General features: G+C 42.2%; 1 protein-coding gene across 2 annotated transcripts; it reads right to left on the reverse strand.

Moving 5' to 3' along the window:
- skap1 (src kinase associated phosphoprotein 1) lies at positions 1 to 27,212 on the reverse strand. Of its 2 annotated transcripts, XM_015962418.3 has the most exons (13): positions 27,017 to 27,212; positions 26,036 to 26,141; positions 24,725 to 24,750; positions 24,525 to 24,626; positions 13,338 to 13,418; positions 13,165 to 13,248; positions 12,968 to 13,092; positions 11,672 to 11,735; positions 10,451 to 10,633; positions 7,762 to 7,809; positions 7,577 to 7,686; positions 462 to 564; positions 1 to 124 (listed from the first exon to the last, which is right to left on the reverse strand). In XM_015962418.3, exons 1-12 carry the CDS (start codon positions 27,054 to 27,056, stop codon positions 472 to 474), a joined length of 1,062 nt encoding a protein of 353 aa, XP_015817904.1. In that variant the 5' UTR covers positions 27,057 to 27,212; the 3' UTR covers positions 1 to 124; positions 462 to 471. The 2 variants fall into 2 exon arrangements, with proteins under 2 accessions (XP_015817904.1, XP_070401880.1); XM_070545779.1 differs by lacking the exon at positions 1 to 124 and having other exon boundaries at positions 245 to 564.
- Positions 27,213 to 27,812: the final 600 nt, after the last annotated feature.

The following is a 27,812-nucleotide window of genomic DNA, read 5'->3' on the forward strand; positions in this document are numbered from 1 at the left end:
TATAGTGTAGAGAAATAACTAACAACAGCACATATACTACAAATTTACATTATAATAAGTGAAGGAAAATAAACATTTCTGTTGTCTGGTGAAGTTATGGCTGGATGTGTCGGCGGCGGCAGCGCTGCAAAGAGGAAAAGAAACATCAGAAAAACATCCATTAATAATTCAGAGTCCATTTAAGCTGGGCCTATCTAACAGTCATATGGAATTATTTTCTTAAATAGGACAAATGACGCTGTAATCAGGCTTTTGGAGCACATATTTATTCACACGGATTGCCCATTGCGCCGTTCGGATTGCTTTATGCAGTACTTCTTCCAGCCAGCAGATGCCTTAAACCGCAGGTCAATGACTGAATCAACCTTAGTGGCAGTCAGGATGAGCACCAGGTGGACACTTTCTGTGTGTTAGGCCTCAATCATGGTCCATAACGCTCATGAGAAGAGAGTGTCTCACACCTGTTGGAGCTCAGAGGATGTAGGCGGGTTGCAGGAAGTCTTTGGGGACGATACCGACGGTGCCGTCCAGTTCGCCGACCCACCAGCCGAAGATGTTGTACTCCTAAAACCAAAAATGCAATCTGTGTGAGAGCTTCACAAACACGTTCAACCATAAAAACCACATTTGCATTTGACTTGATTGTGTTGTTTACTCCAGATTTTTCATGCGATAACAAGATGACCTGAACCGCAGTTCTGTCGTGTGTCAAATGTTAAGTCGCTTCAAAAATGTTCTTGTGTTGCTTAAAGTCAATTTAAGCAAAGGACATCCAGAAGAGTCCGGAGCCCATCCCACCAACGGCCATTTGCAATATTCTAATAGACATTTGGGCTCATTAGCTTCGGGGGTTTTCATTAAAAATTGTACAAAACGGTAAACAAGGCAATCAAGATGGTAATTTTCTAAAATAAAACAGCTTTTTTAAACTGCTCTAAAGCCATAAGCACAGCTGGCTTCCTTCCCCCGGACTAATTAAGTGGAGACATCTTCTCTGCACTGTGACTGAAATGACAAAAAAAACAATCAGATTTCCCTACAATGCTTCGTTACCTCAAAAAAACAAACAAACAAAAAAAAACACAAAATAAAGTTGCATAAATTTTCACTGCAAAAACTGTTCCTTCAGGGGCGAACAGAAATATTAAATGAGCTTTCTTTTTTTTCTGTTTTAATTCGCTATTTTTGTCTAAAATGATTAAAACAAACCAGGAGGTGTTTGAGTCAGACTGAAGCAAATCAAAGGAATTAAGCTAAATTATATTTATATTTAGGAAAAGAAAAAAATGTGGGTTGAATTTAGTGGATTTAAAAAAAGACACACCAAACAGATGTCATTTAGAGCAAATAAAGCCATTTTTAAAATTACTTTATCTTTTTTAACTCCTTCTTTGTCTGGTTTATCATTAACAGATGCAACAGTGAAATCAATGTTTGACAAGAATTTAACAAAATTTTTAACAATTTGAGATGTCACTTCCTAAATGAAACATTAATCAATTTCCCTCTGGGATTAATAAAGTATTTTTGAATTGAATTGAATTTGAATTAACTGTTCAGATTTGATCCGTTTCCTAAGACAGTTTCCTTTATATCCATCTATGAGATGGAAGCTCATCGTGAGCTGAAGCCGCATCGACCACCACATGATCGTCTGATCACAGCTGAGCCAGAGTTAAGTCTGTTGGGGTCAATATTTGGCCAAAGACCAAAAGGAGGCAAAATCCCAGCAAAGGAGAAACTAGCCAATCCTGGTTCTGATGAAGCGTTTCCTGTCATCCCTCCTCTGTTCTCCAGCAGATTGAAAATGGCTGCAGTTCATCTGACCACCTTACACACATGCGTGTGTAGGTGTGTGAACATTTGGTAGTCCTGCTCCCAGTTGCAGGAGCACAAACCCACGCTGACATGATGAAACGTTTTGTGTCAAAGGTTTAGATGATCTGTGAGGCTCGACGCCTCTCTGCAGCCAGAGAAATGAGGCCTGCAGCTAATGAGCTGTTCCCGGACAGGGAGGATGGATGAAGCGCTCCGACGGTGATAAACCACAAGACTCACGAGTCTTTACAGCACAAACACACATAAGCAGATTGTCCACCCAGGCCTCATCGTCTCCCCCACTAACAGCAGCTCAGACTGGGATGTTCGGTGCACTTGGCTCTCTGACAAACTGACAATCCATCGCGTGTCTGAGCTCGTAACGAAAGGAAAAGTTAGGTAGAAATGGTCTTTTTATGCTCCCCACAAGACCAAAGAGGGGAAAATCCAGAAAGCTGGCTCCGGCTCTTGGAAGACCGTGAGCAGAGGAAGGGAGGGGAGACAGACGGACACGGGGGGGTAAGGCATTTCAGAACGAAGGAAGCGAAACAGTTCTTCTCTCCCTTGGGGGCGTCGCAGCACTATTCCACCAACCGTGGTGACAGAGAGTTTTATTTATCTCCGCAGCCCATCTGTGCAGTCGGTCTCAAATTCTCCCTGAGAAAGGTCTTTTGGATTATCAGCGCCGCCATTTTAATACAACTGCTACATCACAGAGAGGGTGCCAATGGCGGCGGAAGTCTGTCAGGCGTGCCGAGTCCATCTTCCTCGTACTTGAAATGGGTTCATCCAGAGTACACCTGCTGTAATAGGGACATTCCAAAAGGCGCGGAGTAAATTATCCAAATGACAAAAACTACGCTAGCTCCTCTGTGTCAGCCTCTGTGTTTTCTTCTAACTGAAGTTTAGAAACGTGGGGGGTGAGAGTATAAAAAGGCACGTTTGAGCTTTTAGCAGCACTGTTACACATATTTATGTCTCAGTAAGAGCCAGTTAGGGCGGAAGAAACAAATGTTGTGGGAAGTGTCTGACAGCAGCAGCAGGAAGTCTGAACAGCGACATGGATCAGATCCGAGTGTGTTTGCTGCATCCAGTCGGCTCCATGTGGGAGCAGGGGGTGGGGGGGGTGGGGGGTGGGGGGGCAGGCAGAACAGCGCCTTGTCGAGGCGGCTGCGGCGTGTTGACTCGCTGACCTCCCGGTGACTCCTCCGCTGAGAGCGCTCGGAATGAGGGTGGGCGGGGCTGGCACTGAGAGTGTGTTACTATGACAACACCTGCAGTGTACCGGCGTGATCGTTTATTTACCACTCAGGGGGGCTGGCTAATGGTGGCATTCTGATAGGCCCATCGCTCACGCTGCCGACCGGAGGACAGACTGACAGCTATCGGAGCCTGAAGCGAGGAGGTGAGTCGAGGCTGCTCGGGTGGAGCAGGTGTCACGTCCCGCCGCCATTATGCACTCAAACAAAACATCTCTCCTGCATCTGTTTTCTGCCTTGGAAAATTCTGCCCTTTAAAAAAATAACATCCTAAACACATTCTTCCTTTTCTCTTTCCCTCACACACCTTCGACAGTTGAAACGCAAACACACACACACACACACACACAATCCCAAATGCATACAAACTAGGGGGAGTGCTAATAAGCCTGACACATGAGGCATCTCTCCTCGGCCACCAGCTGACTGAGGCAGGCCTTGGGCGTGATGGAGCGCAGGAAGTCTCTCATTGCCCTGCCGCTGAACCCACCGCCTGGTTGTTATAATCTCTCCCTCCTTCCACATTTCCAACCCCCTCCATCTTTCCATCTTTTCCTCTCTTCCCGTTTCTCCTAGAGCAGCCTTTCTGCTCCCATCCCAGCTTTTCGCTCTCTTCGATTCTCTGCACAGACTCACCAGATGCACTGCGGCTCTCTGCGGTCCTTCCACCATGCCATCAGAATAATAAAGAAACAACTTGGGAGCAGGAACAAACTCACGACCCCTAAACCTGCCTTCAGGTTAGCTGCTGCTTACACAGGTGCACTCGACATCCAGGTGTACAAAAAATGTGAGAGTACATCTAATAAGGAGGATTCGCGGCTAAAATGTAGCTGAAGTCCCTGAAAAATGTGGATGATAACCAGAGACCGGAATGGCTACTTAGTGTCCGTTTTTCCGAGTGGGCTTTTAATTAAATCAGTGAATTGGCCTCAAATTGGAAACATGACAGAACATGAGAACGTTTGAAAATATCTCAGGGACGATGAGATTTAATAAAAAGATAAGCTACTTGCTTCTTTCTAATGCACGCCTGGGATTACAGATAGCTTCTTAACTTAATAGCAATTTAAAGTGGATTTGTGTATGCCACTGAGTGTCTGTAATGATGGCTGTTTATGCCGCCCCTCATTTATAATAATTAAGCAGAATGGACCGGGGGGGTGTGGGTTGCTCGGACGCGGTTCTGGGCTATTGGCTTGGGCTGAATAATGACCTACTGTAGTTGACCGGGGAATGACCGCTGCCTCCTGCATGACCCCGGACCCCAGACTCACCCCCTGCTACTTTGGGTGGTAAATAGGATGTCTTGCCTGTCTATAGTGTCTTGGTGTCTATGGCCACAATAGCAGCTAGGGGTCTTTAAGTTGGTGTGTGACAGGGTTCACACAAAAGAATGGATGGGACCCCCCCCCCCCCTCTTTGTCTCTGTTGCTTGACTTTTCCCATCTGACTATTTGCCCACTTTTCCTTTTCTTCTGCTGAATGTGTGACCTGTGGACAGCAGGCTGAGTCCGAATAAAAGCCCTCAGTTTGAAGCTTTTATTTCAGAGACTTTGAACAAAAATACAGTTCTGATGTCTTAACTCGACTTTTCTTATGAGAAGTCAACTTTAAATCAAGTCAAAATATCTCTAGATCAGCTATAATGCGTTGGACAACTGCCTGAAACCACCACTAGGTGTCAGTGGTGTCCACGTTCTTCTAGCAACTTTGACCAAGCTGAGGTGACGCTGTGCTTTGGGAGCCGCACCGGATTGGCTGTTCCAGCTCCCTCTCTCTAGGATCTGGTTGGACGCAAGAGGGAGTAAGGGAAGTGAGGAGGGCAGCGGGGAGAAGGAGGAGGGAGAAACAGCACCAACACTTGCCAGAGTTTTAAGGACCATGGATGGGTTTGTGTCATAAATCTCGTCCCACTCCATCCTGCCGTTCCCCATGAGTGCCTGTGGGAATACAGGAATGTGGCAGCTGACCTGTAGAGCTCATGTCTTTTGATTCTGGGTACATAAATTTGAGGGCAAGAATGCAAGACAACCTTCTGCTTTGGTGTTGGACGGGTCCGACAGAGTGCACGGGAAACACACAAGTCCGGGAAACGGGGAACAATAGTTTCCGCTGCTGCGGCGAATGAATCTGATGCACGTTCTAAATCCTGCTATGATGCAGCTTAGCTGAAGCTGAAAAAAATGATCCAGTGATTAAAATGTCAGCATAAAGTCACAATGTGCTTCAGGGAAAGGAAAATTGAATGCTAGGGGTGGGGAAAAGCCCACAAGATGGATTTTAAGGTGTTTGCAGCTCATGTATCATCACCACGGAGCTCCGCGTTAAGCGTGTTAGACATCGCCGAGACTGGCGCTGAAGCAACGCCACCAGATTAATCCTCTCGAACTAATGGGATTCGTATGAGTTGTGAGGCTCCTAATTTATTTACTTTGTCGCTGATGCTTGAATATGAGCGCGCACACATCAACACACAAGAGAAAAAAACACAAATACAGTAAAAAAAAAAAAATGCCCCCACTTTACAGTAAGTGAGGGATCAATAATGATGGATGAGGGCCTTTTATACAATCGGCATGTTCTCCTCAGTTCACAGCCATATGACACCACGCCTGTGGCTATCCCATTCTGCACTTCAGCAGTCAATCACATGCTAGCTTTAAAAATAACAGTTTGTTAGCACCATTGATTTAGCACTTAGAGCGTGTCCTTATTACCTTGTAATTATGGTCAGTGTTGACATAACAGCACAGACAACCAGGCCTCCCACCCTCCAACAGAATTTATGGGCCCTGGTTTTATTACGGCCATTTCATGTGTCTGGGTCCCCAGTTAAGCGACAGCGTTGAGTTCTAGCCAAGGGCCCGTATTTCACTCATCGAGGTCAGGGTTCTCGAGGAGTCCCCCCGTAAAACGGAACAGTGGCGGGGTCTGCGCGTCGACACGGGGGAGTCCTCCCCAAGGGCTCATTAAAATAAACAGGCTATAATCCAAATAATGCCATTCACTGGGGCAATGGTGACGCTATTAGGACGCAAAATGGGACACGGGTTGAGTCGTGTCGTTGGAGAAAGCCAAACATTCGGAGGCCGTCCGCAGATCCCATCTAAATAATTTACAACCTGACCCTCGCTTAACGTCCATTAGAAGATAATCAGACTGCTTTCCTGGTCCGTCACTGCGTTAGGGCTTTATCTTTGGAGCCCGACAAAACAAGAATAATCTGCATTGTTAAAATTCCCAGAAACAAAACTAACAGCTCCTACCTGGACTGTTTGTTTTGAAGGTCTTAAGTGAGGCAGTAATCTGATCTAAACAGTGAAATATAATCCACCAGCAGGGCCAAGGCTGCAGAGAAAAGTCAGCCCCTCTTTGTTACCTTCCAGTACGCCGCTTTTGTCATCAATATGTGAAAAATGAAGGTGGCCGTTTTGAAAATTTCGCCCTATCAACCAGCACACACAGATGGAGAAGGCTGGCTTCTCATTAATCAGATTCTGCCAAGAGGAGCTCAATTAAACCTCCATCTTCTGTGATGAGTACATTTCACCTGGGCTTAACATGTTGGTATAAACACGACAATCACGTTCATTAAAGCCGATGCCGTTTAGCCATTTAGACCTGAAACATCTACCGCCATGACGCAAACACCTGTAAAGAAAATGCTTCAAATAATTAATATTTCAACGATCAAAGTTGAGAAATTGTTGAAGCTGAACGCACAATCTCCAAATCTCTAACTCGTAATTAGGAGAAAATAAGATCCTTCCTTCTTCCTGCCTGTCTTCTTCAGATAATTTGGGCTAAACACAGAACATGATGATTCAATTTGAAATCGACCAATAGCAACAATCTGGGAACAAGTCCCAGAGTAGAAGTGCCCGAATTACAAGTCATTGATTTCCAGTAGGATGTCTTTTCACTGGTAGATACTCTGCATGTTACGACAAGACGGCCATAAAACACGAGGAAACAGATTGAGGGAAAAGAGCTGAGATGCAGGATGGCTTTCACCTGCAGTTTACATCAAACAGAAAGGAAGAGCCTTGCATGGCTGCCTACTCAATTAACCCCTGTGATAGAGGCTCCATAATGAACAACAGCTCCATTACGCAGCATCCGAATGGCGCCTCACCCGAGCGGCCCGGGAGCAGACAATACAGCTGCTGGTGCTTCTCCGCTGCGTTGAGATCCAAGTGCACGCTAACGGAGGAATTTAGATGTTGGAGGTATCAGCAGGTTCAGAAATTAAACGAGGATGGGGGGGCATTACTGAGGCTGATGTTGTTTAACCCTTAAATAATTAGGCTTTTTACACATCTGCCTCTCATTTGAAACCACTACAGCTGCTCATAGAAACATAGCAACAAGTCACGTTCCTGCTCAGAAATTTACTTCCATTAGAAATGAAAAGTAACCTGATCTAACAAAGTAGTTCTAGAAACTACAGGAATAGAAGACAAGTTTAAATAACCTCCTGGATTGACTTAGCTGACCTTGCTAATGATGTAGATGAGATCTCCTCTCTTAAAGTCCAGCTCATCTGGCTCATCGGCCGGGCAGTCCCATAAACCCTGGTAGTAGTTAGCGTACTCTGATGACCACGCTGAACGGAGAGAAAAGAAAACACATTCAGATAGAAATACCGATGGCACAGCTCCACCAGGGAACAGGTTCTGACCTGATTTGTTCTCAGTGCCATCATCAGCTTGTACCGAATCCTCCTCCTCTGGACAAACAAAAGAAAAGGATGAAAAGGAAACAAAACCTAACATTTGGTCATTTAAAACATTATTAATAAACTATTTGGGGGTGGGGGAGGAGATCAGCATTAAAATAAACAGTTTTAATTATTTTAAGATCAAATTTAACAGTTGATTTTTATGTTAGCTTGAGAGCACGCTTAGCCAAAGTCAGCATCACCCTGGGCTAATGTTGGAGATAAAACAGCTTTCACACGAAAATTTCCAAATGTTCCGAAACACTGAATGGAGTTAATAACTTCCTTGCACGAGTCTCAGGGCCTTGCTGAAATTTAGAAAATGATTGAACATTTTGTTGACAAACGTTAGCTCCCATCTGCAACTGTCCTTAATTAAATCTCACTTGTTTCCCAAAGTAAAACAGTAAATGTCCTGTATTCATATAGTGCCTTCTTAGGGTTCTACAACCCCCCCAAAGTGCTTCACAACACAATTAGTCATTCACCCATTCACAAACACACACACACACACACACACACACACACACACACACACACACACACACACAGCTGCCCTGGCGAACACTCCGACCACTACCAGCAGGCAAGGGTAATTAGGGCCATTAGGCACCAATTTAATGAGAATCCACCTCAAAATCTCCATATTTTTTATTCAGTTTTGTGTCTCCAAACATTTGCCAAAATACACATCCAAGGGATATTGGTTTAGATGTGTTTCTTAAACCTTGATTCAGAAGAAAATGTGTTCATTTGTTAAAAATAAATAAATAAATAAAATCATTTCTGCTGCAGCAAACAGTCCCAACATCAGAGGGATCAGATGATGGGAGATATGACATTTCTTTTAGCTTCATCCAGACATATCAATACAATAAAAACAATACTGATCATTATGCAGATATGATCACGACTTTCTGGAGTCATTCTGACTGGCCCAATGGAAAGACAAAAGAATAATAAAATTCAGCAAGACTTAGATTCATTTCTACGACTGAATTTTTCTCCAATAAGTCAGAACTCCTCGATTAGAGCCAAATGGTTCAGATCATCAGATCAGAGCAAAGTTAAAGATTTAAGTCGAGCAGAGGCGGACGTGTCACCGAGTCCGGGTCGTGGCAGTCGGTGGTCTGTTAGGTGACACAGTGATACGCCTGCCCCCGTCTCCCACATCCATCCTGAACACAAGCAGGCTGACAGCAATGCCACAACCCAGCAACACAATCCACCTTCCAGCACAACCTGTGCCTTGCCTTCCAGGAAGAGCAGCAAAGATCTCACACACACACACACACACACACACATGCAAGCATGCACACAAACGCACTCACATAAGCACGAACATTCCTGCTCATGTTGGAAAGTCATGGTGTAGCTAGTCCTTCCTCCACAAACATAACTTTCCTGATCAAAAGCGCTCGTTACTAAAGCAGAAAAGAAGCGATGTTCTTTTTGTTTGTTGTGGCTCTAAACATTTGTTCAGTTCTCCTCATCTCCTGTAAAGAGAAGCATCATTCCACTGAGGAGCCGCTGCTATGGGCCGATGGTTTCGATATCAAAGTGATTTAATTTTCCAGTCAATAAAATCAGTCATCAGCACCAGAGTCAATGCCACCATCGCCTCGCAATCTGCCTGCAGCCGAGCCACGCTGCTCCGAAGAACTGATGGCTCTCATCAGCTAAAAACTGATGCTGCCGTAAAGGACGCCATTTCACAAAATATTAACATTTCTAGATGTTCAATGTTAACAACTTCAAGAAAATTAACTCCCGTGGTGGAACTTTAAATACAAGTGTGCTTGAAAATTAACAAAAATTATTTATTTTTGATAATAATCCTTAACCGGAAACCACTAACAGCTTTCTTGCTCTCCTATAGTCCTGATTAGTGGAAACATTAATAATTTAAGAGGCTCTAATCACTGTGTAAAAGCTGTTGGTGAGCACAGAGAGGTTCAGTATGATTGATAAACGACGGGGTGAGAAAGTGAACGAAAGAGCTCGTCATTCGATATGCCATCTGTGGTCAGGGTCTGTACCTCTTCCCAGATGGCTTTGAACGGCGGACATGACAGTTTGAAGACTGATTTCCCTTTCACCAGCGATTTTGGCAAAGGTAATGTACTCACGGAGTGAAACAAAATCTTGATGTATCTTATTTAATAGGAACAGTGATGGACGATGGCCCTGAAAAGATCAGATCGCCTCTTTTGTCCTTCTTGGGATCTTGTAGCTGCCCTGACACGCCAAACCACCCCTGCCCCGCCCTCCCTCACTCAGAAGGAAGTCAGGGTCTCGTCAGTCAAACTAATCTGTATTAAACACGTGACATCAAGATATCCAGTACTATTTTAAGCCTTGAAGGATGCAGTTTTTACTTCCTTTCAGTGAAACTGCTGTTGCTAGGCGATTTTGGTCAAAATTTGTCTTAGTGGATTGAGCTGTGGACTATTTGTTGCCAGGCAACATTAGCTAATTGGATGTCGTATGACAGAGCATTTCCAAACCACCCGGCTCAACCACACGAGCGCTCAGAGAGGAGCAAAACCAGATTTCAGGTCTTTCTCCTGTCCTGACTCCTGAGTGACTCTGCAGCAGATGTTTGTAACGGTTTCACGAGACTGCATGGGAGGTGTCCACCTCCTCATACCTGGCAGTGCCTCGTAGATATCCTCCCCATCTTCCTCAGCTTCATCCAGCTGTCCTCCTCCTGGTCTGATTATCAGAGGGGCTTTGGGTAACCGTGATGGGGGAGAATTGACCAATCCCTCGATGTCATCATAGGTTTCCTCCTCCTCATCCTCATCCACAGGGATGACACTGGAGCTGAGATCTAAGAGAAATGCAGAAACAAAAATTCGTGGTGCGAGAACAAAAGACAGACGTGCGTTAAAGAGAATTAACAAACAAGGAAGAACATTTAGATGGTCCTCGCTGCAAAACAAACAACAAAACCTGCTATTTAAGCCAGAAACAGTAAATGAGATGTATAAACACGGTAAAGAGAAGCCAGGAGACAGATCTGTGTTTTGCTGATATAAATCCTAAATATAAATCTGAAATATTAATCTTTTTTAATAGTTTTTAACTATAAAACAATATTTTATAGCATGTTTTCATGCAATTCATAAAAATGTCTGAATTGAAATATGTTTTTTTTTAGGTAATGCAAACGTGTGTGTCTTAATCATTCATTCACTTTGTGGTGGTGCTGTGAGGTGGTGGCTTTCGGAGCAAAAACGGAGCTTGGAGGATGTAAAACAAACTGCAGAGTGTCCCTTTCTTCCCGCAACGCCGTGGCCCGGCCCGAGCCCATTTTAGAGGAGACAAGACGCGAGTGCTCGCACAGATGGAGGAGCTGTCTGATTGCAAGCGACTGGCCGCTGCAACATGGGGTATCAGGTCCTCCACCATGCTGCAGCAGCCAAGCAGAAATCAATGTCACTGGAGGATAACCAGAACATCTACCAATCAATTTCCTGTAAGCTGGAATTCAGTAGGAGGTTCTGGGAGGAGGAGGAAGAGGAGGAGGAGGTGGAGGAAAACTTGGGCGACATGCTGGTGCACATCACAGGGTGGGTAACTTGTTAAATGGGGAGATTCTTGTGTTCGGGCATGGAGTTTGTGACAAATTGGGTGCTTTTCAGTTAAAGATGATAAAGAGATTGAGTGAACTTTTGACCCTTTTTTGCAGCATTAAAAAAACTGTAAAAATGAACTAAAACCCATCTTAGGTTTAAAATTTCTTCTTTTTTTATTCCAATCTACTTTTTAAAAAGTCTAGTCAATCACATTTTTAAATTTAATACATCCAAAAAATAAATCAGGATGCTTTAGGAAAGAGAAACAACACAAAGAGTCGGCTTCTTACCTCTGAGGACAAAATTGATTTGGTCCACCCATTCTCGGGCCTCTTGAGGGCTGCTGGCTGTGAACTGCAGGGCGGACAAAAGTAATAAGTGTGCCATTGAGTCGCATCGAAAGGTGATTTTGTTCTGATCTCTAAATATTAGTACAATAAAAAGACAATAAATGTGAACATTTCTCTTTTTAAGTTGCCATAAAGAACAATGACAATCTGTCTCCAACATTTTTAGGCATTTCCACATCGTAGCAGAAACAGTAATGTTTGATGATTTAAGTAAGCGTTTACAATTATCATTTAATTAAAGGTTGACTGACAACAGAGCCTCAAAATGAGATAAAAATGAATAAAACTGCCCTATTTATTTGTTTGTTTATTGTGATTATTTACTCAGTCAGATTGATTTTTTATTCTGTCTCACAAAAACAACAAAATTTCAATTGTCCTGACAAACGTCTCATTAAAAGACGTAAAGTTACTTCGCTGCTAGACGCATAAAAATGAGTAAATAACTATTTTCAGTAAATGGTAAGTCAGAAGTTTAATTTTCAACACATCTAAATACATCTATAAGATGATTATAAAAATCAGTCACGTGACTATTAATCAATAGATTTGATTGTGACTGAAACTCAACTGAACTGAAATTATACAACATTTTGGTAGACGATTAATTAAAGTCAATAAATAAAAATTTTGTGTGTGTTTATTTTCATGCTAGTGTTGCAGGATTAGCCTTTCAGCCATTTAAAATGTGCATTATAAAAATAAAAACTAAACTAAATTAAAGAAACATTTTAAAAAGCAGGTCTCTGTGAAGAAGTGGTAGCTATGATAGGAGCATCATTAAAAGAGAATACACTCCATTCTTTTGTGGTAAAGGAAGTGTGTGCGTGTGTGTGTGTGTGTGTGTGTGTGTGTGTGTGTGTGTGTGTGTGTGTGTGTGTGTGTGTGTGTGTGTGTGTGTGTGTGTGTGTGTGTGTGTGTGTGTGTGTGTAGGTGGGGGTATTATATCATTCCTCTTAGATTCATCTACCTGCTTTTATATTGTAACTGTGCTGAAATGAATTTAACTTCTCTTTAAATTATTTTTTAACAATAAAAGGCCTCAAACATCAGATCCATAACTAAATGATCTCAAGAATTTTTATAATGCAGTTTAATATTTTTAATTTCAAATACTAATATTTAGATAATTTACATTCTAATGTTCAATATTTTTCTTATTTTATCTAATCTTTTAAATCACACATTTAATCTGATTTTTATTTTTCACAGGTCATTTACGATTAGTCATCAGACCTGGAAGGCGCGCCGACCTGGAGCCGTGAACTCAAAACAGGCGTTTCTCTTGGAATCTTTTCTCAGGTTGTTCGCCAGTCGAACGTTATAGTCGCTGATGAGGAAGGAGCCTTTCTGCTGTTTATCTACAGGGAAAAGGACACGAATCACTCTGGTCCTGCTTTTGTAGCACATATGTTTCTGCATCACTAACAAACCTTTTTCACTTCCAAAGTAGTAAAATATTGAATTGTTCAGGACACACCATCTCTTTTGCCACTCTGAGCCAAAGAAGCTGTGATCTGAAGCAAATACAGACGAGGGTGATCAGAAACAAGGGCATTAAAAGAAATCATGTGTGGGCAAAGCAACACGACAAACGCTGTTATACCTTTTCGTTTTTTTTCCAGGTGGCCCTGCTTCAAGACATTAGTCAGGTCCTGTGCTGCCACTAAGGGGATGTCGTCAAAATCTGTTAGAAAGAACAAATCGGTCAGTTTCAATACTCAAAGAAAATCCATTTATAATCAAATGAAACAATTAAAACAACAACAAAAAAAACTTATGAGCTTTAATCAAATCAGAGTTTCTAAATTGCTTCTGATAAATTAGCTTTAAGAACAATTTTGTTAGTAAAACTGCTTCAATCAGACAGCTAATTCATTTATCAATAAACTGTTTCAGCGCTGACGCCAAATAAGCTGCACTTAAACCTTCTCTCCTCCTAAGGCAACACACGTAAACGCATCAGAATATAAATTCTCCAACCCCTTTGGATCAAATACATCCCCGGCAGGCTTGAAGAAACCCGGATCAATACATTTACAGTGCCACTGGGCGCTGCAGTCCATTCATCTGCTCGCATAACGATCTAATAAGAGCTACCTTCCTGTGGGGATCCGACGACGGCAAACATGAGAGGACAAACTCAAGAGGTAATTAGTGCAGTGTGTAAGGCACAACACACACGTGTGTGTGTGAGTGAGGATGTGACACGCATGTTACTTTCTAACCCTGTTCTGACTAAATATCTGACTGTTGGGTCCATTTTCCAGCCTGTAGACATCAGAGGGAACATGATTCCTTGATGGCTTTAAGGGCCATCTTCCATGGTGTGCTTTAACAGGAGTACCTGGATTTTCTACGCGTCAGAAACAAAGCTCAGCTTCCTCCTAATTCATTAGTCAGCAGCAGGGAAAACGCAGAGGAACAGCAAGAGGTTCCTTTTTAGTCCGAAGCACAGGAACACTTTAAACACCATTTACATAAGTCAGCATGACACCCCTATTCAGACAACAGATGACAAGGGGAATGCCTGGAGTCCATCCCCCTCAGAAAGGGTCTGTTTAACTGCTGTGAAAAGCCAAACATGTCAAACCACAACTGGATCCTTAAACAAAGAGCATTCCCCCAACTTTGGACTAACGGGAACCTGTGACTCATTCATAAAAATCACAACAAACAATTAGGGGGAAATCCCTCTTTAAAGTTTGTTTGATCACACTTGTTGTCTGAATTTAATCTGAAAAGCTTTAATAAAGCAAAGGAAAGCAGAGAGTAGTGAACATTTAGGAGATTTAAATCCCACCTGGCAGACTTTGGGTTTGTAGTTCTGACAGATGAGGGGGTCACTCCAGAGCAGCTCTCACAGCACTAACACTCTCACATATCATCGGCTCGCCTTTGTGGATGGACTGAGCGGTGACACCATAAATACAGAGGTGCTAAGGACTGTTTTGTCAAAGAGAACCTGATTCGGTACATCATAACAAACAGCGATCGTTACGCTCCTCCACCTCATTTATCCGCTGGCAGCCTGCTGGTGTTTTTTTCTTCCTCTTGTCGGCCTTACTTCCCTGTTGCGGCTCACTTCTAATCCCCTCATCTGTCTGCTTCCCTTCGCTCTTCATTTATCTCAAAGGTCGAGCTCAGATAATAAATGAGGAGCTAAAAAAATCAACACAGGTTCACTCTGAACTGCGCGAGTCAATAAACATTACACATTTAGGCGTGCTTAAAGCTTCATCGCCAGGTGACCTGACCTCACGCGTTCGTCCTTTTGTATGAAATGTAAAGATAATGGCTGCAAACACACACACACACACACACACACACACACTAGTTCTTGAGTCTTCCACACGGTAGCAGCACAACCTAAAAACACCTCTGGTTGGTGCTGCTTCCACCCTAAACAAAAGCCGGACCTGATTGGTGCGGATTTAACAAGTCCTCCTCTGATGAAAATCACACACTAACACCTCTCTGGGACCAATGCAACCGTAAGTGGATATTTAGAGGCATTGTTATTTGAAAATGTGTAATTTAGCGCATTAAAAAGGCCCAAAACCATCATGGTGTTTGAGTTTTGAGTTTGAGTACAGACACAGAGAGGCGCATTAATGCATCTAATTAGGCCTCATCAAAACCGCAGACAGACGGCACTCTTTCATAAAAATCATAAATTGCATTATCAATTATTCAGAGCAATGCCACGACTTCATTTTCATCCCTTTTGCGTTTTAATTAGCACCATCCACAGCTTTGATATTGACATTAATTTGATGGCAATTTATTGATATTTCAGCATAACCTATTTAGCTGAGTGCAATTACCAACAAAGAGAAGCAGATAGATGCCGCGTTAGAGTCGCATCCCGCCTTTCGTAAATCAAGGTGAGGAGTTGCTACGGGCCTCGCTAACTGAATCTAACGGCTCTCAGCGGTCATCAGCGAGAAAAGATTCGAGTCACCCAATTTCCAAATGGGGGGAAATAATCAATAGAAATTGACTGGAAATATGTGTTTAATTGATTCTGACAGCGGAGCATTTCCATAAGTGGAGCTGACCTGTGTGACGACGAGCGATGAGTTCTGAACTTGTGTTAAACTCTGAGGGGACACACAACGATGCATCTGAGCTGCCAGCAGTTTGCCACAACCGCAATCTCTCATTTGGTTATTCACACTCCCTCAGCATGGTGTTCTGAGCTCAGCAGTTGATCCGGCAAGAAGAAGCTGATTTATGTTAGCATGACCAGAGGGAGTTAATATATTCTCTCATTAAAATCCACTTTAGTTCGGCTGAAAGTCAATCAAAGGCTGGAAAGAGTGTGAATCAAAATGAAGGAAAATGGTGGAGTGGGAGGACTGGTGTAATGCATCAGATCCGACGATGGTCATAACGCAACGAAGATGGTGTGAAAACACAAAAAATGGGCTGAAGATGTTGATGTTCTACTGGCATCTTGTTTGTAAGACAGTAAGACGGCAGAAGCACAGGCGGGATTCAGCCGCAGCAGGAAAACACGAGGATTCAGGATGACCCGCTGCACTCAAGAGTCCAGATCCACGCAGAGAAACAGAAACTCGTTAAGAAAAGTAAGAACGATGCTGCTCAGTTTCATACACAAACACATCTAAAGTGCCAAAGATGTTCTGATGTTTTATATTCAAGCCGTACCTGCTGTGTGTGATGGATACAAACTCAGACGTGAAAATAAAAATCAAGGACAGCGTAACCTCAAGTATTCTTAGCTTTATGCCCTGGATATCCGTCCTACAACACACCAAACTTCTGCATCACTATTTCATCAGTAGCATTCATCATCAGAGCTGACAGCTTAACTGCTGCCGGTTTCTACACTTTTATCCTTTTTCATTTCTCCTCCATGAACGCTGCACTGTTGCTCTGATATCACAGATGTTTACATCAATCTACTCTATTTGTTAATTATGTTTAATTTCTAAGAAATTAAATTTTGTAATAACGGTTTATAAAAAGGTCAAAAATATCTTGATCTCAAGCCAATACTGATAGTACAAAAGCTTATTTTGTTAGACACAAACATAAATTCACACCGACGAAAGCCGTCTGTGTTATTCTGTTTGGATATTTTCTTTTTGTTTTGTGTCCAGCTGCCCTCGTGGCCAGGTCTCCCATGCAAATGAGAATGATTTACCTAGATAAATAAGAAAATAAAATCTATAGCTGTATTTGGGCTAAGGCTAAGAATAAAAATTAGATCTCACATCACACATCATGTCGACAGAAATTTTAACACTAGAATTTAACTTTTAGTCTAAATCGCTTCAGAACTGGTTTTCGATGCCATTATTTGTTAGTTACTGGTAAAACATCAGCGAGAACTGTGCTGATTATTGCCGTGTCCAGATATGACCCTTCATTGCACAGGATCAGAAAGTTATCATACGTTTTCTTTCTCCTTTGCTCAGTCCTTGAGTGCGGAAGCTTTCACAGCGCCTCTCAATGCGAGAGGTATTGCATTGAATGCAGCATCAGGGGGCAGGACCTGACCCCTGTGCGAACTCTGCTGATGAGGTGAAACAGAAGGCACAGAGAGGCTCCCGGCCCTGAGGGGGCTGCAGGGAGGAATGCTGCTGATTCTACAGACGAGGAGAACGAGACCGCAATCCTCTTCGATACTGTCCTTGATTAGGAAAAAAGGATTCACTCAGTGCACCTTCACCCACCCAGCGCTCAATCTGCGCGCAGGCCAGGCTAAATTGATACATTTTTCCTCATTACAGTGGGAGGCCTCTGCTGCGCGTCCCTCCAGCGAGGCGTCCGTCAGAAAGGAGGAGAGACTGAGAGGCACTGAGGTTAAGGGCAGAATGTCTCCTCGGCCCTCCTTCCCTCCCCCTGATTTGATTAGGACTTCAGTCATCGATACATAAACCATGTTTAGAAACTCCTAATGCATGAGTTTGAACCAAAGAAAACATGCAGTGCATTATATCAGCCTGCGTGATGACTGTGTCACATCTAATGATGTTTGATGGCACCGGGAATTTATGCAGAAGGATTTGGGATTTTTGTTTTCTTTTAAGATCACTGATGTCGGTCTGATTTGAACAACAGATCAGACTCACTCCGGGTGAGTGAAGAAGCCTTTTACTGAACAAAATTAAACTTTCATTAAACAGAAAGGATTTTATCACGCTTACATGACTCTTTAAAATCAGGAAGATGCTTCAGTAAAATCTAAAGGAAAAGTGTGTGACTTGGTTGGTTAATTTTGATACAGTTCTGAAGAAAAACTACATATTTTATTTTTTCCTCAGAGGAACAGATGTTAAGTCATTGTTGGCTCCGGTTTGCTCTATTCCTGCGTTCGAACATCGCAGACCGGCCTCTTTAAAGACACTAAGGGGCTAAATTTACAATGTGACATGGGTTTCCCCCTGGGCAGCCATAAGCAGCGTCTACAGCGACCCTGAATTTCCCTTTTCTAGATTTACTACCACTATTCAAATGCTTAACTGCAGATACAATGATCCTCTAATCGCTGGGGATGGTTTTCAGCTGCTTCACTGACAGAAACAAAAAAAACCACACAGTAGTAAGAATATAAATACCAGCAACAGAGGCGTTTGGGCCCACACAGGTGCCTGTGTTTTAAAAATGGAATAGAGCCTGGAGGAACACGTAAAACACTCAGAAAATACATTTAAATAAATAAATACCTTCCATTCTCACATTTAAAGTGCTGCACATATTTTTGCTCAAACAGAATTAAGAGTAATCAAAATAAGATCTCACACCTGTTGACCTCCTCAATAAAACACTCCTATTTTATTGTCTCGGCTGTTACATGTAGCACGACGACACTGCTTCACCCGCAGCGAATGGTAAAATGTCTAAATATTAGGGTGCAACAGATATTCACTGATGTTTATTTGTGTTATGTGAAGCGATTTTCAGGTCATTTGTCTTTACAAAGGTGTGAAGAAGAAGTGTGTCAAAAACAAAAGTGTGTTTGAAAGCAAAACTAAATATGCTGAATTATTTAAAAAAAATACCCATGAAATAAATGTAATGAAAGAATTTGATATTGAAGCAGACCGAAAATAAAATAGAAACAATTGGGGATTTTATACAATTATTTTCAAATATTTTAGAAAAAACTAATAAAGATGAAATAATGATTAATTGGTTTGGGAATTAAAAATAAATAAATAAACATTTAAACTTTAGTTTTCATACCCTGTATTTATTTAAAAAATTAAACGTTAATCATTTTTTAAAAAGAGCCAGTTTTGTCGTCTCTGTTTCAGTGAAATGAGACAATACTCATCTCTGAACAATTCAAATAAAAAACTGCTGGATTTTTAACGAATTAATTCATTAAACACAAAAAATAAATATTTATAGCAGAATAATTTAGGCTTAAGGAACCTTCACTTTTAATTTCAGTTTTTAAAATCATGTGGGTTTTTCCTTTTAGAACCAGAGCCCAAAAATCTGAACGGATCGAAAAGCCTTTCCTAATGACGCTTCTTTAAGTGTGATATTTCACCAAAGGGAGTCCATTTATTTCTGATTAGTGTTGCAGTGAATTTATAAACCAAAATTAATTATCTAAGTGCATTTTACAAATGAAAACGCAGTTGCTTTACAATGAAATGCGCTCCCAGTCGACAGGCTTCAGCCTAGTTAGGCCACTGCAAATCAATGGTAAAAATGACCACTGTGGATAAGTGATCTTCTGACAGCACACAAGTCCAGAGCAGCCTTGTCCCACTTGGCACACACAGAGCGGTCCCGTCTCCCTGCCGTGTGGAATTCCCGGTGTAAAGAAGGATGCATCCTGAACATCCCAGAATCACTCCACGAGGGTGTGTTAATGACCTTAAAGTGCTATATTACAGCAACAATTAAAGGCAGGCATCCCAGAGGCGTTGGAAGCCACCATGTCACTGTCTGTGTATGGGCCAAAACATCTCTCCCATCTCCATTTATTTCCCTAAGAAATCAGCAGGGCCACCTGGGCTTGGCATTGAAACTTCATTCATCTCCAGAAATGGATTCCAGTGGAGGGCAAAATCAAATTCTCATTTGCAAGGAAGGAAGAGAAAGAGAGGGAGTGAATGCAGGAGGTACCTGGGAACGCTAACCTCTGGGTGAACCCGCTGCAACTGATAGTTTTGCTATTTGTCTGTGACATGGACAGCTCTGGGGGAGATTAGAAGCAACCCTGCCCCAGCTTCCCACTTTGCATTCTGCCTATGTGCTCCCTTACAGATGGACGGCTGCACATTTACCTTCGCCTGTTTTCCCTGGGTTTCAACACGCTGCTGCACCAGAGGCTGAGCAGGGATGTAATTATATGCAGAGCAACAATAAAACAAAGCAAATGAGCAGAGAGCTGCATCAAACCAGGAGGAAGCAGAAAAAAAAACCTCCACGGTGTGGCTTTAGGCTGGGGGTGAAGTCGAAGATGAGAGTGATGGATGCCCTTCGGTTAAATACGTCCAAATCCCCCCTTCAAGCCGCTCTCTTCTTGCCAGGTCGAGTGAGTGAGTGTGTGAGAGAGAGTGTACAAGATTAATAGTGTAAACAGCGAGGGAGAGAGGAAAAGAAAGGCAGCCAGGAGAGAGGCAGAAAGAAAAGACTATCAGCATCTGCAGCAGCACAGTAGCCCTGGGGGAATAGGGTGAACTTTTGAACCCTGCTGGCGAGCAGTCGCAGCAATCCACAGATCCAGCGCCTGCCTCGTAATGTGCGAGCGACTTTCTAAAAAAGCACACAGATAGCAGCCCAAGTCAGGGAGGGAAGGAGAACGAAGGAGAGAGTGGAAGTCATTAACATATTCCTCGCTTGCCTGCAAACGAGCAGCCGCTATCCAAATGTCACAAGATCCATACACCAATGAGCACGGCGAGGAATGAATCTCCAGGCAGAAATTGTGACAATCACGCGCGATAAACGACTACCAGCAGGTGGAAGGAAACTTTGCAATTTATGAGCGTCCCGTGACAGTCGGGACAATCCTTCACACATCTCTGAACAGACTGCAGATGGGTCACAGGTTGACCAAACAAAAGGTCAAATGTCAAAAATTCAGTAAGTGGGCACGAGCAAGAAAATAATAAAATAATAATTATCTCAAAAAAACAGACACAAAAACGTGGTTGGAAGTGAAATCAGAAAGGAGGTGAACTTTCTCCTCCTCCACAATCAGACTTCAAACACAAACAGCAGTTGGCAAATTAAACACTGGAGATTAAACCTCTAATAGAGTTTTAGTTTGTCAGCTGGCGTACTTTGTTGGTTTTTTTCTCTCTCCCAGCATTACCAGCCAACGGGCCCAGGCGCACACACACACGCCACCTTAAACACATGCCACCTTAAATGGCTTTTCCAAGCTTTAGCCAAAATGACAGAATTTAGATTTAATATTCTATTTACAGGCACTGTGTAATAATGTTGTTACTGTGCATTGGCCCCTCATATTCAAATGAGGAATAGGCAACAGTGAGACATAACTTCAAATTGGTTGTCCAACTGCATACTGACGCCAGTAATTGGTTTAGGAAATTGGACCAGCAAAGCCATCGCTGACAGGAGTCCCATTCTTGGCTGGTACACGTGGACAAACGTTCCTTTGGAGCTGAAAGTATTACTTTATTAATCAACCAGTCCACAGAGAGAAAACGAAATCTTAAATATTTAAGTGAATGTGAATAATTGGCTTCTAGTTCTAGCATTTGTCCTGAAAGAACAGGATTTTCTTTGTCCAATTTCTCCAACGTTAACCTTGAAACTTTTGAAAATTTGCATCCTGATTGGACAGTTTGTGTTTCCATGCACGTTAAAGAAATATACATTTTTTTAAATTACACAAAATAAATCTGCAAACATTAACATAAATAGCTAAAAGTGTTGCAGACCTTTAATAAATGTGTAAACTAAATGTTTAGGGTTTAAACAGCAATCTAATTCAGATTATTTTTAGCTCAAAAGGGCCTGAAAACAAGAGTTTTAAGATCATTTATTTTTAAACAGCCACACCTGAGTAATACAAATAAATGGTGCATCACACTCAAGGCACTTGTATCATATCAAAACCATCTTTTTTTTTTCCTGCATGACTCCTGGAACAAAGCTCCTCCTGCAGTGCTCTGTCACCGCTGCAGCAGCAAACATCCGCGAGCGCCCAGCAGAGCTCCCCAATCAAAGAAAAACAAACAGGCCATTTCAACTTCGTACACTTGACCTGCAAACAGCATGACGGGGCTAAAAGCCCCACATCTCCAGCTGTCTCCCGGGGTCTATTTGTGTCTGCGTGAGGGCGAGCACGTGCGTTGTAGAGCGTTTTCACGCCAGAGGGAGAAATTTGTGCCTGTATTTGTTTATGTATGCATAATGTACTGGAATGATGGTGGAATGGAAATTCCTTAAAATGGGAGCTAGTCCCCACAGAGCGGCTGCTACGAGCGAGGCAGAGGGAGTTGGGGTGTATGAGGCTACAGGCGCGGTCAGGTCACCGGTGCGGTCGGCGGGTGAAACTCAGTTCACATTACCATGCAGACACCCTGGCTAACAAAGGAGGCTCCATCTGTTCCTTTCAGCCATTACAAATATGGTGTCACCCAGCCCGCCGAAGACAACAGGCCACCGCATCTAATCAAACGGCGCAGGCTCCTCCTGCGAGTAAAAGCAGCCATCGACTTCACACTCACTCACTCACTGGTTAGAGAAGGCAGTGCAGCGAAGGCAGGCGGTCGATTACCACGGCTCATACATTCTCCAAGTCACAAAGTCTCTATTGTGTACAGTAGACTCACATAAAGAGAGACGCAATCAAACATCAAAGACAATACATTTTCTACTCTGTTCTTTTTCCAACAAACCTCTCAATCACGAAATAAATTTTCAAAATAAGATTTCTGCCATAAAAAGGTTTTTTAAATATTAAAGAACCCCCAGATTGTGTCGTGGATAGCTGCTCCTCCAAAAAATGTCTCTGATTTCATTAAGAACTGAAGCCATTATTTTCCACTGACACCCCCCCCCCATCCTCTGAAACAGATCCGCCCAGCAGAAACATGCGAGTCGTTTCTTTCAGCTGGCAGTGAACACTGGATGAACTCTGAACTCAACATGCCCTTTTAGTCAGGACAGACCTGTCGCTACGCCGACAAAGCTGCAGACACAAAACAGCCTCAGTGCTGCAAGGTGTTTCCTCCCATCAAATGTTTTGATTATTTATCAAACAATAACATCAATCTGGTTGTTTATCGTTTAAAAAAATAATCATTAAAAGGAAAACTTAAGAAAAAAATATATGTTACAGTTTGTGCAGCTAATTTGGATTTTCGCGTGTGTGTGTGTGTGTGTGTGTGTGTGTGTGTGTGTGTGTGTGTGTGTGTGTGTGTGTGTGTGTGTGTGTGTGTGTGTGTGTGTGTGTGTGTGTGTGTGCACGCGTTAAAAACAATCACTTCCACAGCGACACCATTTACCAGTGTTATCCATAAGCCTTAAGGGGACATTTTAAGCGTTTTATGGTTCGATTTTGAATGTTTCCCAAAGGAAATCTCTTCTTATTCACACTGAAATAAAAAAAAAAATCAAATAATTGTCTTCTGTAACTGTGGTCTATTCTCACACCATCTGCTTTGATGTTTTTTTTTTTGAACTAGTAGAAACAAGCAGCAGTGTTTTTTTCTGAGAGCAGAGATGAAGCTCATTAAGCCACTTCTATGCTTGACTTTTTCCAGCTGGCATTAACCGTCAGTATCCTAAAAAGACTGAAAATATTCCCTTTTTTGTAGTGAGAAATTCCAACTTGCGTCCTGCTTTATCTCATGAGAACAGCTACAGAAACAGCAGAGATGGGCACCTGAGGCTGCACAGTCCATAACGCCCACCTGCGGCATGTCACGTCAAGGGCTATTAGAGTCAGAAATACTAAAAGTCTGAATGGGAGGGAGGCAAAAAGAGGAAGATAGAAAGAAAGAATGATAAAGGGAGAGAGGAATGGAACACACATGGCCCCTCAGGTACAGTGTTGTATTTCAAACCCAGTTGCGAAAGAATAGAGGAGCTCAGGGTCAATAAATCATTGCATTAGCCTGCAGCTACAAAGCCTCCTCTCTCCTCTCTGTGTGGGCTTCCTCCTCTCCTCCCACCATCCACACACGTCCCTCAGAGATCAGAAACCTGCTGGCGAATCTGCCACTGGAGGGAGCTATAGGTCACCATTCAGGTCTCTGAGACCCACCAGCAGCATATTTCCAGCACCAAGGTACCTGAAAGTCCAGGAGGGAAGAGGAGGAGGAGCCGCTGATGTCACCGGACAGGGAGGTAGGAGGCCAGCAGGGAGGTAAAATTCACAGATGTGATCTGTTGTTTTTTTTTTATATTTAATTAGAGGGTGTGCTACAATATAACAAAAGGATCCACCTGCTCTTCCTGTGGTGAGGCGAAGCTTTGTGAATGTGCTAAAACTGTAGTTTTCTCAGAGGAGTTTGGCATTGCCTTCTGTGGCGCTGACGCCTCCTCTTCATCATTTCCTTTGTTAATACAGAACTTAGCCTTTCAGTGTAAACGCGTGTTCCTAATATTTTCCAGGATGTCGTTACCGAGGCTTACATTTATTCTGCTGGACTGTGGTTTGCTGCTAGAATTGTATGTTATTGGGGAGTAATAAAAAGCCATTGCTACACAGCAATTAGACCATTTTGAGCTCAGATCTCTGCATTGTGCAAAAATTCTGCAATTACAGACATGTAGAAATCACAGAGCGGGATCCAAAACAGGATTGTTGATAACTTACACTCAGGGACTTCATCCTGGTAGTCTGATGTGTCAGAGTGAGCAGAACGACCCAGACTGGAGCTGCGGTTATCATCAGAACCGTCGTCTTCTCTGAGATCCACTGAGTTTTTATTCAAGTGTGTGAAATAAAAACATAAAGAAGGGACAATGAGTTGGTACATAGGCACCAGTACATGATACTTTTTGATATTTACTCACATCGTGAGGCAAAGTCATGAGGAAATCTAGAAAAGTGAAACACAAAAAAGGTAAATCGTTTGCACCGACCTGAAGCGTTTTCTTTGCTTTCTTTTTTTTTTTTTGCTACAAGATTGCTTCTAAAATGTAATAATTGTTTCCTGCACAAAGAGCCACAAAACCACAGGTTTTCTGTAACACAGCTCATGTCGGCATACATGTTTTGCAGGCACCACAACATCCGGACAGAGCAAGCAGACTACAGGCAAGAGTTTCACTTTCTGGTTTCAAATACAGTTCTTTAAATCACCTTAAAATGCATGATTAGAGTAAAACAAGAGTTTTCCAGAAGATCTTTTAAAAATGTTAAAGTTTATTTCAGCCATGTAGAGGTCTGCTTCTGTGTAGAAATTGGATCTGTAGATGGGTTCTTAAACTGAATCAGTTCAGAGAAAAGGCTTACACACCTCAGGTCTAATGAGCTAATAGCTAGCCTAGATCTAAATGATGATAAATGATAAATGACCCGCACTTGTATAGCGCCTCTCAGGGTAAGGACTCCAAAGTGCTTTACACTACAGTGTATCATTCATCCATTCACACACTCATTCACACACTGATGGTGATGATGAGCTACGATGTAGCCACAGCTGCCCTGGGGCGCTCTGACAGAGGCTGCCGAGCACAGGTGCCATCAGTCCCTCCGACCACCACCAGCAGGCAAGATGGGTTAAGTGTCTTGCCCAAGGACACAACAGCAGAATTCTCTGTCCAGAGCCAGGATTGAACCTGCAACCTTCCGATTACTGGACAACCCCCTCATCCTGTTGAGCTACTGCTGTCCCAAGGTTAGCGCTAAGGTTAGCGCTAATCTATGAAACAACCCAATCTTCTAAATTCACTGCTGTTTTAGTAGCATTTCCTAAACCATCAACTTCACATTACGTGTTTACATGGAATTATAATTTACGAGCCTAGATATGAGCAGCAGCAATAAAATGTAGTGCCTCTGGAGTGTGCAGGGGTCAGCTGCTGCATGGATTTCCAATAGCTGTGTAACGTGACACTGGCAGGTATGTAAGGTTTATAAAAAACACCATGAAAAATTCCTTAAATAATAATAAAAAATAAAAGCAAGAAGGAAGTCTTTAAATTGGGGCCATTAGATGAAATGAGCTCTTTCTAAAGCAAATTACACACCGTATGTAAAGCAATTACAGTTAAGGTTTTTTCTTTTGTGTTAATAACAAAATGTTTAATGAGGAGGCTGTAAGGTTACATCGTCACACTTCAGCAGTAAAGAGTCTGTAGATTCAAGATTAAAAAACCTACTTTCTAAAAATGACCCAGAAGTTGCTCAGGAGGACTTTCCGTGTCTCTTGAGAGTTTTCACTCAGTTCTTCCTCTTGAAGGATGTCTGATATGAATAATTCACAATCTAAAAACAAAAATATGAATAAGTGTTAGATTTTAGTGGAAACAGTTCATAATCAGAAGCTACAGAGGAATAACACAACTGCATACATTGCCTTCACACAACTACCTTTCATGCTTTGTGTTTGTTACAATTGACATTTTGAATGACGGTTTACAGTTTTATACATAAAATTACGTTATTTTATACTTAAACCAACAAAAATGTCCAAATAATTTAATTAAAAAGAAAGCAGCCATCCTAATGTGTTTGTTCTTTCTGTCAGGATGATTAAATTCTTCATTTTTGCCTGCTACGTTCACTGCTGCACAACTTTCCCAAACATAAACAGCTACATTTTTCTATGACTTGAACAATAGGTGAGAAAACTGGAACCAACAAAAAGGAAGAACATTTTATTTCAAGATCCTACTGAACTAAAACCACAAATAAATGTGATAATGAAAAAAATAAACAGGTTGGTCCACATCACTTATCCGATTCAGTTTCTTTATGTTCCCTTATTACACAAATAAACCGACACACGCAAACAGGTTTGTTTTTTTCCAGTGGTTCGGCAGCACATGCAAATGTGATCAAATGATAAGGTGCCACAACGAAGGAAACCATTTGACTGTACATGACGTCTGAAATGAGGAGGTGGGATATAAAACTTTATATGTTCCAGAGTTTACTTCTGTAAACCAGACAATTATTTTAGAAAGTCACTCTACTTTCCCTTCAATGTCAGTGTAGAAATGTTTTATAATAGTCATTTGACTGAGACAGTTCTGCCTCATCATATTGTATATAAAAAGCTCTTTTGCTTTAAATAATAACATTTTAAAGTGAAACTTGGTAGTTTTGATGAAAGATTGAGTATAAAACAAAGATGTTACCATCCAAGAGCCTCTTGACTTCTTTCGGGATGGCACCCATTCTTGGCTTTCACCTGCTCAACAATAAGTCGGAACAGCCTTTTCTGCTCACTTAAATCTTGATAAAAAAATTTTACCCTCAAACAGCTTTAATGCATCCAGACTCTGCTACAGCTCCATGACAGGAAAGAAAGCCTGGCACACACTAAAAAAATCTACAGGCAGGCAGGCAAACCATCCAACCCCTTACAACTGAAACTTTACTTCCGCTCTAGATTTGCAATTGGGGTGGAGCAGATGCACAGATGACAACTTCCTCTGCAGTCTGGTTTCTTATTTGAAACACACCAAAGCCTGGCTCACACCTCTGACTCACAATGCTGCAAAGCTGCTCAGTGTGCTAAATGTGTATGGGTGCTTTCATGTTCAAATCAAACGATAAAATCTATTTCTACAATGAGCCCTGCTGTTGTGTTATGTACAGGAAGTCATCGAAACCACCCTCTAAAAACGGTTCTCTAAAAGGAAGTATATGTTGTTCCATAAAAAGCACGGGTTATCCACACAGACGACACAGATGTTGGTAGGTGATAAGACAGATGATCGTTCTTGCATGGAAGAAATCAGCATTCACTTGGCAATGATGTGTGTTCACTGAAGATTGCTTTCAAAATGTGTGAACCCATTTCAGAAATGTGTGTTTTAATGCAGTACTACTGATGGGCCTGAGGATCTCTATATGTTGTCTTTTGGCCTCATACAGAGATCACTGCAGATTCCCCAAAAACTGTGGTAATGTTCATTTGTATTGTTGATT

Source organism: Nothobranchius furzeri, chromosome 16 (assembly GCF_043380555.1).
Source record: "Nothobranchius furzeri strain GRZ-AD chromosome 16, NfurGRZ-RIMD1, whole genome shotgun sequence".
Lineage (NCBI taxonomy): Eukaryota > Metazoa > Chordata > Actinopteri > Cyprinodontiformes > Nothobranchiidae > Nothobranchius > Nothobranchius furzeri.

What these genes read in the sequence shown, in the direction of transcription:
- skap1 (XM_015962418.3), bottom strand. Translation starts at nt 27,056, where the DNA reads ATGGGTGCCATCCCGAAAGAAGTCAAGAGGCTCTTGGATG. An exon ending in AGTCAAGAGGCTCTTGGATG is followed by an intron (nt 26,142 to 27,016) that starts GTAACATCTTTG and finishes TTTTGTTTTTAG; the next exon opens with ATTGTGAATTATTCATATCA. An exon ending in TATCTACGAGGCACTGCCAG is followed by an intron (nt 7,810 to 10,450) that starts GTATGAGGAGGT and finishes TTGTTTGTCCAG; the next exon opens with AGGAGGAGGATTCGGTACAA.